The following is an 18,093-nucleotide window of genomic DNA, read 5'->3' on the forward strand; positions in this document are numbered from 1 at the left end:
AATTATACAAAATATTTTCATGGTGTCTGTTTGTCTGTAAGTTTTCAGATAAATATTAAGTCCCATTTACACTAATCCAACAGAAAAAAAATTATCACGGATTGTTTTACTGGATAAGGTTATAGAACGAATTCTCAATAAAGCCTCAAACGGTCTCATTCTGGTGCTGTCATGTAACATAAAACCACCTCGTTAGATCTTTGCGGCCATTTAATTTAGAACAATAAAGCAATTGATTCGATGCTAGGAACAAAAAGGCGAGAGAATGAGTTTCGGCCCGCATATCTCAGCTCCACGCTCAATTTGACAAGCGATTTTGACCCTCCTTAAACCAAAACAAAGTCCTACACATCAATTTGATAGATTTTTTTATGCTCCTTACTTTTAAAAATTTTGCGACAGTAACAAAAATGGTTTCACCCGGAAAAATGCGAAAAACTGCGTTAGAGTGACTTTGGCGCCCTCTAACTTTGTCCCCGTAGGTTTTAGAGGTTTGTTACTTAGAGATGAAAATGTAGAGAATTTAATTTTCCTCATTTTTTGTTCCATAAAATTTTCTGTGAGGCCGACGGTTCAGCCAAAAAATCGAATTCAAAATTTTTTTCAGTTTCTCAAAAACGGCGGGGTGAGGGGATCGATTTTTCGAATTTAAGCTTTGCCAGTGGACTTACGACTGCCAAAGTATGAGAGCGGGGGTAATTTGATGGGAGTCTAGACCTTTTTTGATGCCAGATTGACTATACTAAATGCAAAAAATTGTTCCTTCTTAAATCACGAAAAATCTTCGATTTTTCTCCACACAATTTTAGCGTCGAACTTTACTTTAGGTTTACTTATTTCTCTGTGTGTGCAAACGATCCGAGAGTATATAATCTTTAACTGTAATTATTTATTAATGAAAACGCTTATTGTTTACGGTAGGAGACGTAGCAAAACACCTGTTTGGGCTGTAATTAGCGATTTCTCAGCTATATACAGAGAATGCGCGAAAAAAGAAGGAAATAGCAGAGCTTAGGCGCGACTGCCGTTCTGCCATGATTGATACGTCACGTTTTTGGTCGGCCGACCAGAAAAACTGTGACGGAACTACGCCCAACTTTCTCTATACGCAGAAATTTTTATAACATTCTTCGACAATTTCCATACCAGATAGCCACTCGTTAAACAAACATCAATTGATTTTTATTTACGTGAAAATCTAATTATATTTTAACGAAGTATGAATCTTCAGTCAAAATTAAATTTCACTGAAAATACCCAAACTTTTGAAATTGGTCTTATATTCTGTTCCAAGAAATAATAGTGATTTTGTTTCAGTTGTCTACAAATTAATATTATTCATATGTTAAGGCGCCTCTATTTTTACTTCTTTCTCTGAGATCATACCAGAGATACTCATTATGGGTATGTTCAATGGGCGTGAGATTTTGTAAATGCTATCGTGGAAATATATTTTAGATAATTACTTACTTCGTGTATTAATTAAGGTTTATGTTTGTAAAAGAAATTCTTTCTCTTAACTTTAATATTAATTTATTCAATAACACAAATTCTCAATTCCTTTTTCCCCATTTATATGTAAGGTTTTAACTGTCAGTCTTACTTGCTCAGTTAAAACGTATCAATTTGAACATTGTGTGTAAGTAGATGAAAAACGGTCCGTTTTACTTGAACCGAAGCAAAACTGACAGGTAAAACTTTATGTGCAGACGGGACTTTAGAAGCGCTTGGTTTTAAAAATAGGACACAAATAAACACGAACAAAGTATTTTATTCTTTATAACTTCAATATTATGAAAGATAATAATTATTATAGTCATTTAAGTCAATTAAATCTGAAAATTATTCCACAAACCATTAATGGAGAATTTCCACCACTTTACAAGCTCATTCTCGAAAATTATTTTAAGATCAGTGACGTCATCGCGAATTAAGAGATTATTATTTCTTGGAAATCTCGCATTTTTAATCCCATTGACCCTAGTCACCATCAAGATTTCGCAATGTTGCCAAACCAGTTAAAAATTTCTGGAATCGTTGAGTCACATGCCTTTTCAACGTAAAAAAAAACATGAGTAATGATAGTAATGAAACACGATATATGTATATGTATCACTGCATTATTGTTAATAAAATTATCAACAATATAAAATTAATCATTTAATTAGAATTAATTACAGTAATAACCATTAAACAATATGATTTATATTAATTTATTACCAAAGATACGTTACATAAAAACTATAACTAACTCAAGAACGGCTAGACAGATTTTAATGATCTCTGATTTGTTGGATTCATCTCCGGAGGGAATAACAGAATAACCATTAAGTAAAACATCGAAAAAATTGACAAAAAAATACAGAAAAATAACATATTCAAATCTAGAAATATAATGAGATATACAGGGTGGTCCGAACTGTATTCCGGAAACTTCGGCAGCGTATTCTGCAGATAAAAATAAGTAAAAAAGTTCTTATAAATGTATGTCCTAAAATGCTTAGTTTCGGAGATACAGGGTGTAGAAGTTTCATTTTTATTTCGATTTTTTCCAAATAATTTATGAAGTAACGTCAATATTTGGATGAAAATTGGTATTTGGGAGTTTTTTGACATGAGAAATTTAATTTTGATGTAAGTATGGCGCCATCTATACAGGGTGCTACAAATTCGAGGTACGAGCATTGGTATCTCGGTAATTGTAATAGATACGAATATGGTTAAATTTTGGCAAAGTTGCGCTTTGGGATGCTCACCAAGCTGCCATCAAAAAAGTTTTAATAATTTCAAGGATTGCTGAGTTTTTTGGAAAAAAACGGATTTTTTTGAAAATGAATTTTATTTTTTCCTGTCGTTACTTTTAAGAAAATCAAAAAACTAATTGCACATTCTCATAGCTACTTTATAAGGGCTATCTGACTGTATTTTTAGATTTTCAAATTACCTGATAATTTGTGAGATACAGAGGCCAACTTAATTTTTTTATATACGGACCTGCATTTTTTATTTCAGATTTTGAAAGAGCTCGGTCTCCTGAGTACAATGATATCAATGTATAGAAAATGCTTGATTAGGAATGTAAACAAAAATATAGAGAACAAATGTCAAATTGATTGGTCCCAATAATTCCAGTTCATCCGTACTAAAAGATAAATAAAAAAATTTAAAAAAAAACGTAAAAAAAACAAAAATTAACATAAAATTACGCTTTTTGTTAATTAGAACAGGAACTTATAATATTTCTAACTATTTCTAAACAAATTTGGACACCAAATATTTTAGCACTTTTAAATGAGGAAACAACCTAACAAAACAGCACATTAATAATGGAGAGAGATTTTAACGAACTAATACTACCAATTAACACCTATAAAATGTATACATGCCTTCCAGTGAAACACTAAATCACTATAGTTTATGTCAGGGCATGCACGTGTCGAATACCATTCGACACATTTATAGTTTACAGATTTAAGATAGTAAATTAAAAGATTACCACTAGACAAAACTTAGAAAGAAAGAAGAAGATAAATATGATGTATTGTCAAAGATTAATTTAGAAAAAAAAATCTTACCAATGACTAATAAAAGGCTTGTAGTATTTTTGTTCTGTTATACAGTATGTCCCAAAAATAAATTTAACAGGTAGTATAGTTCGACCTCAGAAACACGCCCATGAAGTTGTTGAAATTTTTAAATTTTTCTTGACATTTTCCGGAAAATATTGAAAAACTTTTGAGTGCCGCTTGTTCAGTCTCCGGAAATTTGTTTATAGTGTTTCGAGAGAATGCAATGTTGCCACCTCCAACGTTATCCACATTCCGTATTTTTTTATAAGTTATAAATTCACATTTTTTAATTTCTACAAAAAATTGGCGCCGGGAGGAATGTATAGCCGTTCATACTAAAATATGTTAATAAAAAGTTGGTAGGCAGTTCTTTTAGTTTCAATTATCTCGAACTGCGACTTTGACTGATTTTGATGTTATTACAAATTTCGTTGCAAATATTATTCCTAATCTTAAATTGAAAACCGCGTTTCGCTAGCTACTGTAATTTTGGAGTTACGATTTTTTTAAATTTTTAATCCCCTCCCATACTCCCTTACCAACCCCCCACCCCCACCAAAAACTAATGGCCAGATTTTTGGGTGCCACAGTATTTTTGTGCCAAATTTGGTTAAAATCGGTTTAGCGGTTTTTGAGTTATCGTGTCACAGATGAACAGACAGACACCATGAGAAAATATTTTGTATTTAGGTCATTTATGATCCAAATAACTCATTTTGAGTGAAATTAAAAAAACTTTTTTTTGCCGATCTTAATAGCCTACCATACCTTTCTGTTGGTATGGTCGGCTAAAAATATGCAGCTAACCACAATGAACCCACTAAAAACAAAAAGATAGATGGCGTATCCAATATAAACAAATCATTATTGCTTTCTTTAAAAATTCGATAGACCGTGCTAGTTGGTGCCAGGCCAACCATTCTATTTTTCTACCCCTGCAACGTAAAATTCAACGATATCCTAGAACAAGAGGGCATTTGTCCACCGAGACAGTGAAGATTTCGATATCCAAAAAATACAGATAATACTGAAATGAATTAACTTAATTAATTCAGAACCTCGCAATTAGTGGCTTCAATTACACTTTATATTTTTTAGTTTACGATCATTCGCAATGTTAAAAAAATAAAATTAAAATTAATAGAATATCCTAGCAACAGCTTGCTGTAGTCAGAGGTATCCATAGAGAAAGCCAGAGAGAAACTAATAGCTAAAGTGAGAGGGCTTGTGGAATAGGGCATTTCGTAGACAAGTTTATTTTGTCACCGCGCATCCCAGACGCGCATAGCGTTTAGGCGGTCAAAAAAGGAAGTTTTCAACTTTGCAAGTTAAACATTTGACAGGATTAATTAGATTGTCAGTAGCTTTTTCTATTTCTTAGTTCTAGAAGGAGATAACTAAAATCTGTTGATAATCGGAGCAAATCGGAGTAATAAATTGTTTTTGACTGAATGTGCCTGTTCTTTTAGCTTGTCAGAAGAGAAGATTATTGTCATTATTGATTATTTCAGATTCCACGATTATTCGGCATTTTTGTAATTTTTGTTTTGTGGTTGAGACCCAGACAAAACGTTTCCTTTAAAGGTAAGTTTTATCTCGGTAATTATTTTAACATACCTAATAGTAATAGTGAGTGCACATAATAATCGTACATTGCTAATTTAATTTTTTTAATTTAAAACATCACATTCTTTTCTGATACCTATGGAACGACTAGGTATTATACCTGGTATTATTTCCAGTAATACAAATTATTTTCTTCAACTGCTAGGTTCTTGTTATAGAATAAAAACTATCAAAAACATTGAATACCTACGGGATACCTACTGATACTACGTGCGAGCTCCCAACCGTGGTTCCCTGTTCACTCCCAACCAAGTTAGATAAAAAAGATACTGAAGATTGCAGCCTTGATTTGGAGTATGGCAAGGAGTGTGGAGTTAAATAAATTATTATGTTCCTACACAGTATTTTATTTATAGGTTTTAATGATTTAAAGTCTAATAATAAATTTTCGTTGTCAACAAAATAATCTAAAAAAACTACGAAGATTTCTTATTATAAACTTGAAAGATTAATATTCGGTTCATTACATTTACATTTCTCGTAGTATAATTATATTTATTCCACTAATTGCGAGGTTCTGAATCCAAACATATGACATGAGCTTGACAGTTTTTCTTATATCGATATTAGGGATGTTTCCTCCGAAGAATACCTATATAACATTTGGCTTCATATTGAAGGAAACCCTTCAAATTCTAGCAACACTGGGTTAAATTGCGCAAACTGGACTGCACAGCTAGCCTGTGCAAAAAAACTAATCGTCTGTGGGGGCCTTTACGCACTCTAAACATCCGAACTCGACTTCCATTAGTTAACAATCGGCGCGTTTTCGCTAATTTAAAACCTCTTCAAACAATTTCTCTGTTTCTTTCTCTCTTTCTGTTCGACAAATTAGATTAAGAGAAACGACCAGGATCCAATGAGGCGTTTCAAAAGGGTCAGAGGCCCCTCTAACAGCCAAGGGTCAAATCGTTTAAAACGTTTATTTTTCATTATGCGTGTGCATTCATTATTAATATGTCCAGCGTCATGAGTGTCACCAAGTCAATTTCTTTTTTTTTAATAATAAAATTCGACGATTTTTTCAACGAAGACCATCCTGTATATTTTAAACTTCGTCATTCCTTACGTGATCGATAAACAAAACGCATAAACATAAATGTTAATCTTCTAGCACGTTCTTTGTGTAGAAACAATAATTACTGAAGCTGTGTATAATTGCGTTGCTTTTTATTTTCCGATTATAGATTATTCATTCAGCGGTAATACCGACATTCTTCAAATGGAATATACACACATTTTAATTTCAAATCGCCACTTTTATAAGTCTTCGTTTCTATTGGATTAGTAGATGTTTTCATTTTATGCGTCTTACTACATCTCGGTTAGGAATGGGTGATGATTCTAATAATATCGATATGATGTACATATCGATTCAAAAAATATCGATAGTGAGATCAAAATCAAAATGACGAAAAAAACGAAATATCATAAAATCGTTTTTATTTTTTCTAAGTTCTATTTGAAGAGATGTTTTAAAATAAATGTCAATCCATCATTGTCACTTTTTTTCTCTGTTTAAGATGGTGCTATTAAATGTCAAATCTGACGTTTTGGCAATTTGGGGCATCCCGTGCATATTAGAAATTTGTGTTCAACAGAAATTTACCTATACGTTAACACCAGTAATATCATGAATTAAAACAATGCCAATCTCAATATGTGCAATATATCGAATATAAACGTATCGATTTTGTTAAAAATCGCTTTACAATGCCCATCCCTAGTTCAAACACAGAAAAACAAACTATCGATAAATTATTCTTGGAATTATTGGATATCGCTCAAGAATGTCAAGTGGTTTGGGTGTTTCAGCCCTTAAACCTGAAAGCCCTACAAAATTCAGGTTGTTTTTTTTGGTTGACAAAAACCAAAAATAGACGTTCGAAGAAACATTTATAGGTTTTAAAGCACTTGAAGTAGATTTTTTTGTTTAAAAATGAAATTTTCACACGTATGCATGTCTGTGGTCTTTTATAATAAGATGTTGAAGAGCTTTTTCGTCTTTTTTCACACTTATGAAGCGTAGTTATGTTTAAAAGGTGTCAAAAATCAGAATTCAATCACCAGTTTCGTGGATTTACTGCAAAAAAATGCAATGAGTTCAAAATTTCAGATAACAGATCAGTGGAAAGAAAAAATAATTTAGACGTATGAGTTGCTGTTTTTGACAGATTTGTTTGACGTTTCACTTGACACATTTGAAATTGATTTGAATTTTTACGGGTTTGTTGGATTTTTCTCAGGGTTAAGTGAATTGGGAAAGACATTGTGTCCGGACTTGAAAAAGTGAGATCATTGTGAATAGGGCCTCGAAAGTAGTTACTAGCGCAGTATGCGATTTGCGATTGTTCCCAGACAAAAAATAAACTAATCAATTATGAACTTCATTTAGAATAAATTAATTATTACGTGGTAATTCTTGCATTTTCCCCTTTTAATTTCTGTCCAAATAATCATGATAAGTATTATTCAGTAGCGTAACGGCATTTTTGTTATTAAAATGAAATAAACTTATTTATTTTTTATATTTGAATAAAGGCACCGAAAATCATAAAAACAATACAAAAAACGTAAAAATATAATCCAATTTTAACCAGCATAGCTGTTTTCTCGTCATTAACATGTTTCCTAGTTTAATAGGTAAGTATAAAGTTATAATTTGTCCTTTTATAAAATTACAAACGGTAATTATTGATTTCTCTCATGAATTTCGTGTTGGTAAGCTCTTTTTTTTCTCTCTCAACACATTCAAATTCTTAGACATATCACGCAAATCCTTACTTATCTCTTTGATCGCAGATCAAGTTTCTTTAAACTATACAATTATTAACGGTGGATTTACACTGCTTACCTTCTATAATAAATTCTAATTATATACAATGAACGCCAAAATTCATAACAAATAAAAAATTCTCGATTTTTTTTATTTTAGTAATTCCTTAAGCACCATCTACACATAACGTTTTACCTGTCAGTCAAAATCTATCAAGCAAAACCTAGCGTGTAGCCGAAAAAACGGTCCAACAACCATTATTATATGCATTTTACAATTAGATTTAGCGATCCGGCGAATTTTTGACACGTTTTATGTCAATTTTTAGTAAATGACGTCTAGAGATTGACCTCGTCAAAATTATCATCCCCAGCCGTCTTTGACACCGTTTTTTTTTCGATCATACGGTATTTTTATGTTGTTGAGTGTATACCGGCCTTTAGCCCAACCTAAACCTTGGCAAAATATTATGAGGTAATATCGACATATTTACATTAAATAGAGTAATTTAAACAACACATTTCAACACATTAAATGCTGTTATTCTTGTAACAAAGTGAATATTCATATTATGCTAGGTACTCATAAAACCTTCAATCAAGTCTAAATTGTTATTTCTAAACAACTACAGTCTGTCTTGTGAGAGAATGTATGATTACGACAGAAATACAATCAAAAAATGACAGAAACTGAATTAAAATGACAGTTAACTTATAAACATCTCCACATATTGATATTGAATATTGATTTTTTTTTCAAACTATATCAACCTTATAAGATAAGTGTTATACACACTCTGTAAAATAATACCTATGTTCAAGAAACGAAGTATCTGAAAGACATGCGTGACTCACGCACGAAGAATGCTGTGCAGTTCGCTACACAAATTGAAACCAATAAAAAACAACGTTCATTCAAGAGTCTCGGCGTCATTGACACCAAAAATAAAACACCAAAACGAGTGAAAAGTTTCTAGGAAATGCATCGAAACCATCTCCGTTGGTTTATTCTCAATTTTAAGCAGACTACAGGTAGAAAAAAAGTCCCTATAAAATGTTATCTCGTTTTGTCTAGACAGGTATCATAAAATAAGGTTAGTTCCACCTGTATTACAAGATGAAAAAATTTGTATAGGTAAACATTAAGATAAATACCTTGGAAAAATAAACGAATTTAAATAATAACAACTTCCAAAGACGTGACATCTTTTAAAATTCCTTAACAATCAACTGTTCAACAAAAGGACTCGAACAAATTACTAATTCAAGTCAAGCTCGTAATACATAAGGTAATTTACTATTCTTCGTACGACTCGACTTGTATATTTTTAAACGCTTCGTACTCACATAGGTGTAGGTACATATAAAAACATTCTTCTTGTAAGGCGTGTACGAAATGTTAAACAAATCGAAACGGTCTCTGACACTGATCTTTCTGCCTGTTGACCGACCCGTATGGGCATTTAAAAGTCCGCATGGGCAAGTTTGTGTCGTGTGAACGCGGCTTCGCATACCTGTAATCAAGAGTTCTTTGATACTTTGAAAACTTTCTTAAACCCGCCTAACATTCCGTTTTTTCAGGAGAAATAAAATGTTTTCACCCAATTCTACTTCTTTCCCACAGAATTTTCTCAAATAAACATGAAATTCGCTTACCTTTTGTTTTTTTTCTGCGATGTTGCAAAAAATTGCACCTAATCCATTTATTTACCAACAAAAACTCACTTTAATCCGAGTTTGCACTGGCACAATTCACTCCGACGTCGAGTATAAACATTCCCTTGGTAAACGGCGTTAGTTTTGCGCACTTTGGAAAAAGTTTTTCCGGTTTTCCGCGTGAAAATGCGCGTATTTTTCCGATTTTGACAAGGTGTGACCTGTACGAATCACCGCGTCCTCGAAACTCAAACAATCAAATCAAGGTATGCGGTGGAAGTTTGGCAGCTGCGCGATGCCAAAACGCGCAACGCAGGAGCGCACGTTCCAAAATTTTTAAAATTTTGATAAATTTGTTTATTTATTTATTTTCAAAATTTTGCACTAGGAATTCGCCTACCAAGTTATTATTAATAATAAATGACGTTATTACCTAATCTGTAAGATATTGCCAATTATGTACTTAAATTATTCAATAAATTTATAATTTTATTTTGTAGTTACATTTTTTTCACTAAGTTTTTATATAATTACAAATAAAACGTGTTATAACGTGCGTGAGTTATTAAATTTCTTTTTATATTGTTATATCTATTATTAATATTAAATATTAACGAAAAAAACATTATATGTATTATTTCTTTAAACTTTCAGTAGTAATATTTATTAAATTCTCTTACTTCGTAAGAAAATTTAATTTTAAAATGATTTTTTATATATTTAGATTCACTCACAAGTGTTTTAATACTTTTTAAAGATAAAATTCTTATAGTAAAAAATTTGAAACAATTCAAATTCAAATAGTTCCACCACTGGATTTAAACTTATTTTTTGCCGCTCTCTTTCTGTCAAAAGTTCATAAGTGAGGTTAGATTTATTGTTTTGGAAGCGTTTTTAAGTTTTTAGGTAATATTTTACAAAAATACCATAAAATGGGTGAAAAAAATTCTCCACTAACGTTTAATGAAGAAAAATATACTCAATTCATATACGACGATATAGACGATGTCGATATTTTCGGTACTACAAGTGCAGAAAACGAGAAAGAGGTAGGTAGCTATGAAACTTGTCAATTTTCGTACAGTTTATTAACTATTTATTGGTTTCAGGCTGAAAATATTGATCAACAACCTCTTCCAAGTAATGAAGTAATAGAGGAAAATGAATCCCTTAAAAAAGAAATGGACAAATACAAAAGCGAGAATGAACTTTTGAGATTACGAATCTCTGAGCTATATTTAACTGCAAAAGCTGAGATGGAGCGAAAAGATAAACGTTTGGGCGAACTGAAAAATGAAATGGATATTTTATTAGCTAGAAAAAATACACATTTACAGAATAAAACCCTTGGTAGGATTTTAAACATTGATTTGTATAAATGTTTTCAGATTTTATCTTTTTACAGTTAATAAGTGTCAGAGAGAATTCTCGAATGAGGAATTTCAGAGATTTGATGCAAAATATAAGATTCCAAAAAGAAACAACGTAAATAATGTTGTTGAAACTAATAATTCCAAAATTATTGCTGTTGGTTTAACAGATGATACAAAAGATACAAAGCAACATTCCCATCAAGATAAAGCAGATAATAGAAGTATTATAAAGACTGAAAATTCTTCTAAGGATCCTTGCAAAGAAAATCTAACATGTGTTGAGAATAAAATGAAAGATAATGATACAATAGGCAAAGCAAATAAACATATCCAAGACAAAAATTCAACTAAAACTGAAGTTAAAGCAGAATATAAGCACCACAGTAGTCAGAAAGAAAATAATGACTCTACTGAGTCAAAAGCAGTTTTAACTAAATGTAGAGATGGTAGATTTCATTCAAGACATACTCGTTCACCTCCTAAAGACAGAGATCGAGGGAGACAAAATATTTCAGGAAACCGAGATAACAAATACTATTCTAATCATGAAAGTAGATCGAGATCTACAGAAAAACCAAGACAGAGAGGGCAGTACCAAAAAAACAACTTTAGAAATAGATCTAAATCCAGAGAAAATTATAATTCCCGACACAGAGTTGGAAGGAGATCTAGGTCGCTTTCTAGAGAAAGATTTAAAACTAACAGACATACCAGTCAGCAAAGCTATTCAAGTAATAATTCAAACAGGTTTAGAGATCATAGAACAGACTCTAATAAAAGATTGTCACCTAAATCCACAAGTGGTCGATGTAACCAAGCTGATGTTCAGTCGTTGAGACAGAGACTACTGAGATACAGACATCGGAGTTTGGAAAAAGATAGAGTCGTTGCTAAATCATCAGAAAATAGTACTAATAATTCAAAATTACCAAAGAACGTTGATGACAAAGATACTGTTACCTTTAGCGATGAAGATGAAATACAATTGTTTCTGTCTGGTGAGAGTGATCATGAAGAAAACAGGTTAGTGAAGAAATGTTTTTTTTTATCAAAAATAGTAATATGGAATGATTTAATAGGGATGGGGAACATGAGGATGTATTGGAAACGACATTTAATTTATTGAAAGATCAAATTGATATTGATAACATGACAGAGGCTCAATTAGAAAGGTTAGTATAGAAATAAATCTATTGTCTATCTAATGGGAAGGAGATGATACATGACATTGACAGTTGTCTCTCATAGTTTAGAAGAAAATTGTATTTCCTATTATTTGGAGATTGGATGTCAAAATTTTCCCTGACTCTTTGGACAGGCTTTACCTATAGTCATAGTCTAATCTTGACTATACAGGGTTCGGAATAGTGTGCCTATACTTTAGGTTCTACAGGGTGGCTCAAATAAGTGTGAGTGTATCGCGATTATTTTTTTTTAATAAACCCTGTATATTATTGCATTTTTGGCTTCCTTTCTGATCACTTTACATAATTTTAAATATTATTAAATATTTTTTGATAGTTTAAGGGATATTAATAAATAAATAAAAATATTTTTTTCAGTCTTTTTTAAAATAATTATTAAAAATACAAGAAATGTCCTGAAATTAACACTATCTAGGTATTTACTATAGAGTTGGTCTGTACCATGTCTGTACTTACTTTCCTATAAATATAGTAAACTTAAATTATACAGGGTGTTCAAAATTCTATGCCAAACTTAAAATAGTTTTTCTTGGGTTGGGTGTTCCATTAAAAAAAAACGAAGAAAAATTATTTTATATTTGAGAAAGTTTGGCATACAATTTTGAACACCCTGTATGGTACGTATTAAATGTATAGAAATTTATTGAAAGGTATTTTTAAATGCCCCAAGAAAAAATCAAAAATCATTCTTTTTCTTATTGGATAGGTTTTATTGAGTATTGTTTTAACTGAAAATACTTTTAGTTTACTTAAAGAAAAACAGCTGCTGCTTGAAAAAGAATCTGACGATGAAACACCCACAGATAATACAAATGATATTTGTAATTCTGATGAGATTATGGTTTGTTCAAGTGAAGATGATGCATATGCAAAAGCTGAAAATTTAGAGCCTGATCCTAACAAAGAAACTAAGTGGTTAATACCTCTTAATGAGATTGAAATTGCATTGGATAAGAAAATTGTTACTGATAAGGGTATAAATAAAGATGTTACTAAAGAACATGAAGAAATAGAACCAGAGAATGAAAAAGAAACGATAGAGTGTGTAAATGATTGTAAAACATCTGAAATACAAGTTATAAAGAATGTAAAGTTGCACGAAAAAAATAGTACAAACGAAAAAGATATAATTATAGAAAACAGTCTTTCTAAAAATGTTAATTCTAAAGAGGCTGTCAAAAAACTAGATATTGAACAGAAGAATAATGATGAGAGTGAAGACCTTGCAAAGAATATTCCAAAAGATGCTTCAGAACTTCAAGAACAGAATGTATTAAAAGATAACCAAGAAAACCAAGTGCACAACAAGGATGGTGATACTATAGAAATGGAAGCAGCCAAAACACTTTGTAGTTTAAGTGAACCATTGGATTTTAATGATGACAACTCACCAACTAAAATTAATAAAAATTCTGGTTCAGTTGAAGATGAAAAATTAAAACCTAATGACCCAGAAGTTCAAACTTTGGAAGCTTACATTAGTGGAACAAAGCAAGAAACTGTATTTAGTACCAGTGGTTTGGAACAAGAATTGTATATTAGTGATGATGATGATGCTCATGAAGATACGGAAAAACATGAGACTCATGATGATCACCAAAGCAAACCAAACTCTCAAAAAGTTATTATACTTTCGGATGTAAAATTAGATCTAAGGTAAGGAATTGTAGGTAAGTGTGATGATTAAATTTCTCAGTTAAACAGTTTTGTCATATTTTTAGGGAAATTACTAAACTAGGTGGTACAAGGAAAGGGAGACTTGGTAAATCTAGTTCTGAATGTATTGAGTCAATTCAGGATGAAATAAATAGCAAAACTATTGAGAAAACTCAAGAAAAGATTAGCAGGTATTAACATTGCGATCTCTTAGAAAAATAAGTTAATCTAGATGAGTACAAAAATACAGGGTGGCGCACCTCATTCGCCTCGGTTGATTATACGAAAACGGACAGATGTAGAAACAAAATTTTTCTATGGGTATACGTAGAGAGGCAATGTGCACAATTTAAAATTATTTTTAAATGTACAGGGTGCGTCAGAACTAAGATCCATACCAAAGTTATATTCTTTCTTATGGAACACACACACCCGGTATTTTATTTCATTTTTGGATTCTTAGGCATAAAATAATGCACTAAATTTAGAACAGTTTACTTAAATTTACCTACAATAGTTTAATAAGTAAGTATTCATTATTTTATCAAGAAAAATAAAGCAGTATCATCTGGCAGAACGAATAGATATGTTACTAGTGATGATATTTTGTGAGGAAAATATTATTTATTTGTTATTGTACCTCCCTGTTTGTTTATTTCTCTGAGATTGGCTCTTGGAGATTTTTTATTTAAAGATCTCAATAGATATATGGAAATGTTGCAATTGATACAAATCAATTATATTTATATATTATGGTATCTCTATATTTACTTATTTTTCCGTATATTTAATGATTTTATTAATTTTTTCACTAATTTTAATTAGGCAGACTAAACCAGAAGAAGCTGAGACACTGGACACTACAGAACTACAATTATGTCTGGAAGGGAGTGATCATAATGTAGTAGATAAGAAAACTCGAAGTCCAAGGAAGCAAACAAAAAATAAATCATCATCTAGAGTAAAAAATAACGTAAATAACACAACTAGAAACAATAAGAAAAATAATAGTTGTGAAAAAATTAGGAGTAGTGCTGAAAAAATTAAAATGCTTTTTGGACCTCAAAGTCCAATGTAAGTACATACTGAGTGATTTTATTAATAATTTAAACAACCTAATTTAGTAAAATAATCAATTATAATTTTGTATAATGTCAAAATCATACAAATGCACTAACAAGCACAAAAAACATTTTAAAATTTTCATGAACTTTAAAGTTTAATAGATTTTGTTCTATTTTTCTGACTTTTTAGCCTCTTTTTAAGCCAAAAATTAAAAGCCTCCATCTGTCTTTTATACAAGGAAAAACAAAATGTTGATATTTTGGCTAAAGTTTGAAACATCCTGCGGAATGGTTTAACAAAGTAAGCAATTTAAGAGTTTTTTTTATCATCAAGATTCATTCTTTCTTGTTAGTTTGTTTTTTTGTTTATCTCAATAGCTTTATTTTTATTGAAGATGTTCTGTTTTCCATAAGACAACAACGATTTACAGAAATTCAGTCTCAAATTTTTCCCAAAATAACATTTTGTTTTCCCTCGTATAATATACAAATGGGGACTTTAATTTTTAATGGCTAAAAAGTCAAATAATTTACAAATTTCTTAAGAAATCATCAAAATCGGCTAATCACTAGAACGAAACATATTGAACTTTAAAAATCTTGAAAATTTTAAGGTGTTCATTTTTTGTGTCGGTCAGTGTTTTGTGTGTCTATTCTATTATGCTCTAATTCCACGGACGAGATAGTGTTGCAGCGTTGCCAACAAGGAAAAATATTACCCAATTTCAGGAATTTTCCTAATAATACAAAAATTCTCATTTTTAGAGTGTCTTCAAAATTTTCGGAAGAAAATGTCATGGTTAACGCTAAAACCATATCGCCAAACGAAAGACGAAGAATATTGATTGGTAAAGCAAAAAGGAACACATTTTCCGAAGAACTACTTTTGGCCGACACTAGTGCAAAAAACGGTTTCAAAGTCAGAGATAAAAATGGTAAAGTAAACAAAAAACAAACTGGTAAAATCGAGAAAGAGAACATAGATGAACCAGTCAATAAAGATGAGAAAGAAACAAAAAATATTGCGACAGAAGAACCAAAAAAAGTAGATGTATTTTGTAACAGCTTGACATAGTAAGTATAGTTCTTCTCAAAATAAAAAAAGTGTTATAGTAGCCTCTGAAATGTTTTTTTTTTAATTACAGTATTCCATCGAAAAATTCCGCAGTGCCTTTTGACAGTCCAAATTCTTTCATAACAAAGAAAATACAGTCAAACAACTCAAAAAAAATTAAACTTGAAGAGCAGAAGAATATCACGGATGTATCAAAAACCAAAAATGTTCAAACCAATCAAAACACACAGAATAAAAAGCAAACTACAAAAAATTCAAGAGTAAACCGTAGAAGTCCAGTGAAGAGAGTTACTAGAAGTACCAGGAAGACAAATAAAAGAACCGAAGAAAGTCCGGCACAAAATAAAGGAAGTTCTTGGAAAATTCGTTTTGCAGAAAATTCGAAAAAGAGGAACAGAAGTGAATGTAGCAACGAAGACTCCGGTAAAAAGAAGAAACTTAAAACAGACGAGGATACAGAAAAACCTGCTTCGAATAGTGTTACGGTTGAAGACAAGAATCCTAACCTCAAACCTGACACCAAAATTAGGAAACCACGAGCATCGAGGACGAAATCTTCAGATAAAATAAACATAGAAGAGCATAAAATTGAGCAGGAAAGAATAGCAAGTAATGAGGCACTTCAAAGCAGGCTTCAGGAATCTAATAAGGTTGAATTACAAAGATTGGATTCAAAAAGTGAAAAAATTGAACCAAATAGTAGACCAACCACTTTGGCGGATGTTATTAAAGATGAATTGGGTGATAAGAAAAAAGTTGTTAAACGAATAACGCCTCGAAGAATAGGTGATTGCACTCGAAAGAAAAAGGGTGATAATGCTAGAGTTCAGCTTTTTACTGAAAGTACTGAAAGTACTGAAAACAGAGGTTCTGAATGTGTACAAATATCACAATCATTTATTGAGAGTTCGGTAGTGTCTAATCTTTCATCTAGTGTAAAAAGTGATGTTACAGTAACTCAGCCTGCGCCGAATAGCTCACCTTTGCCATCTTTTGAGAGATATATTGAACAATCAAAGAGCGCTTTAAAAAATAAAACTCCTGACAAACCTGTTAAAAGTGAAAATTTCAAGTCGTCTTCTGATGTGCGAACATCTGATTATGGCGAGTTTCCAGATATTCACATCGATCCAATAACTCTGATGGAAAAAAAGGAAATCGATAATATAATCATCGATTTAAATATTTCAGACAAGAGTTTAATATCATTGGCCAACGGATGTAAAAGTAAGAGTGATAAAGACAGTAATGATGATCCTCTGGAACTTAAAGACCCAAGAAATAGTATTAATTCCTTAGATTTTTCAAATTTCTTAAGCAAGAATAAAACTACCTCGACTCCAGTAAAGTCTGTAACAAGAAAAGCTGAAGATAAAGTTGAGGTTTTGACTGAAAAAACTGAAAATATTTCCAGTTGTTCGAATCCAAATGTTTCGGATAAGAGTTTTCAGAATCTTTTAGAGTATGCTGCCAATTCTTCCGGTGATAATAGTGGTGTTGTTAAAAGCAATATTCAAATTGGGGTTCCCCTAAGGAGGGATCGAAGAAGAAGGCCTATCGTTATGTTACTTGAATAGTAAAAAAATCAACATATTTTTATAAGCGAATGAAATTATTTTTTATAGTTTGAAATGAACTTTTTCCTGTTTTTATTTATATGCCAGTATTAATGATTTATTTAAGAAAAAACTTCAAGGATTTTGTAATGAAACATTACTCTTTACTTTACTTCTTTTGGTTTATTGTATATTTTTCCTAAGGTTATTCACGTTTATTTCGTCCGGTTTTTGTTGAAGAGATAAGAATATATTGTACATAAATTATATTTGAAAGATTTTGTATATTATATCCTTTATAATCTGATTATAAGAGATTCTATAGCTTGAAAACAGTTTTTGTATGAAAGGAATTGAATTTTACACTTTTAAAACGACCAATAGTCAATGTAAACAATCTTATAATTTAATAAAATTAACAAAATTGTCGTTTTGAGGTCAGTTTCAGCATTTCAATATTTAAATTTAAAAACAAAAATTTTCTAACTACGCCTCTGGCAGGTCACGTGATCAATAACCATTCTTCTTCTTTTTAATA

General features: G+C 31.2%; 2 protein-coding genes across 5 annotated transcripts in view; one reads left to right on the forward strand and one right to left on the reverse strand.

The window, feature by feature from the left end:
* The window catches only part of LOC115886425 (afadin), a 136,681-nt gene extending 126,811 nt beyond the window's left edge, over nt 1-9,870 (reverse strand). For all 3 annotated transcript variants that reach the window (XM_030905562.1, XM_030905561.1, XM_030905560.1), the window contains exon 1: nt 9,627-9,870. The gene's annotated coding sequence lies outside the window, so the exon portion shown is untranslated. The remainder of the gene's footprint in view (nt 1-9,626) is intronic.
* Nucleotides 9,871-10,417: 547 nt separating this feature from the next.
* Nucleotides 10,418-17,920, forward strand: LOC115886404 (probable WRKY transcription factor protein 1). 2 transcript variants are annotated; one of them, XM_030905533.1, is made up of 10 exons: nt 10,418-10,675; nt 10,736-10,976; nt 11,032-12,022; nt 12,079-12,171; nt 12,949-13,174; nt 13,265-13,860; nt 13,926-14,051; nt 14,686-14,934; nt 15,690-15,998; nt 16,070-17,920. In XM_030905533.1, exons 1-10 carry the CDS (start codon nt 10,559-10,561, stop codon nt 17,574-17,576), a joined length of 4,455 nt encoding a protein of 1,484 aa, XP_030761393.1. In that variant the 5' UTR covers nt 10,418-10,558; the 3' UTR covers nt 17,577-17,920. The 2 variants fall into 2 exon arrangements, with proteins under 2 accessions (XP_030761393.1, XP_030761392.1); XM_030905532.1 differs by having other exon boundaries at nt 12,949-13,860.
* Nucleotides 17,921-18,093: the final 173 nt, after the last annotated feature.

The sequence above is a fragment of the Sitophilus oryzae genome, unplaced genomic scaffold, assembly GCF_002938485.1.
Source record: "Sitophilus oryzae breed Bouriz unplaced genomic scaffold, Soryzae_2.0 scaffold_488_pilon_pilon, whole genome shotgun sequence".
NCBI lineage: Eukaryota > Metazoa > Arthropoda > Insecta > Coleoptera > Curculionidae > Sitophilus > Sitophilus oryzae.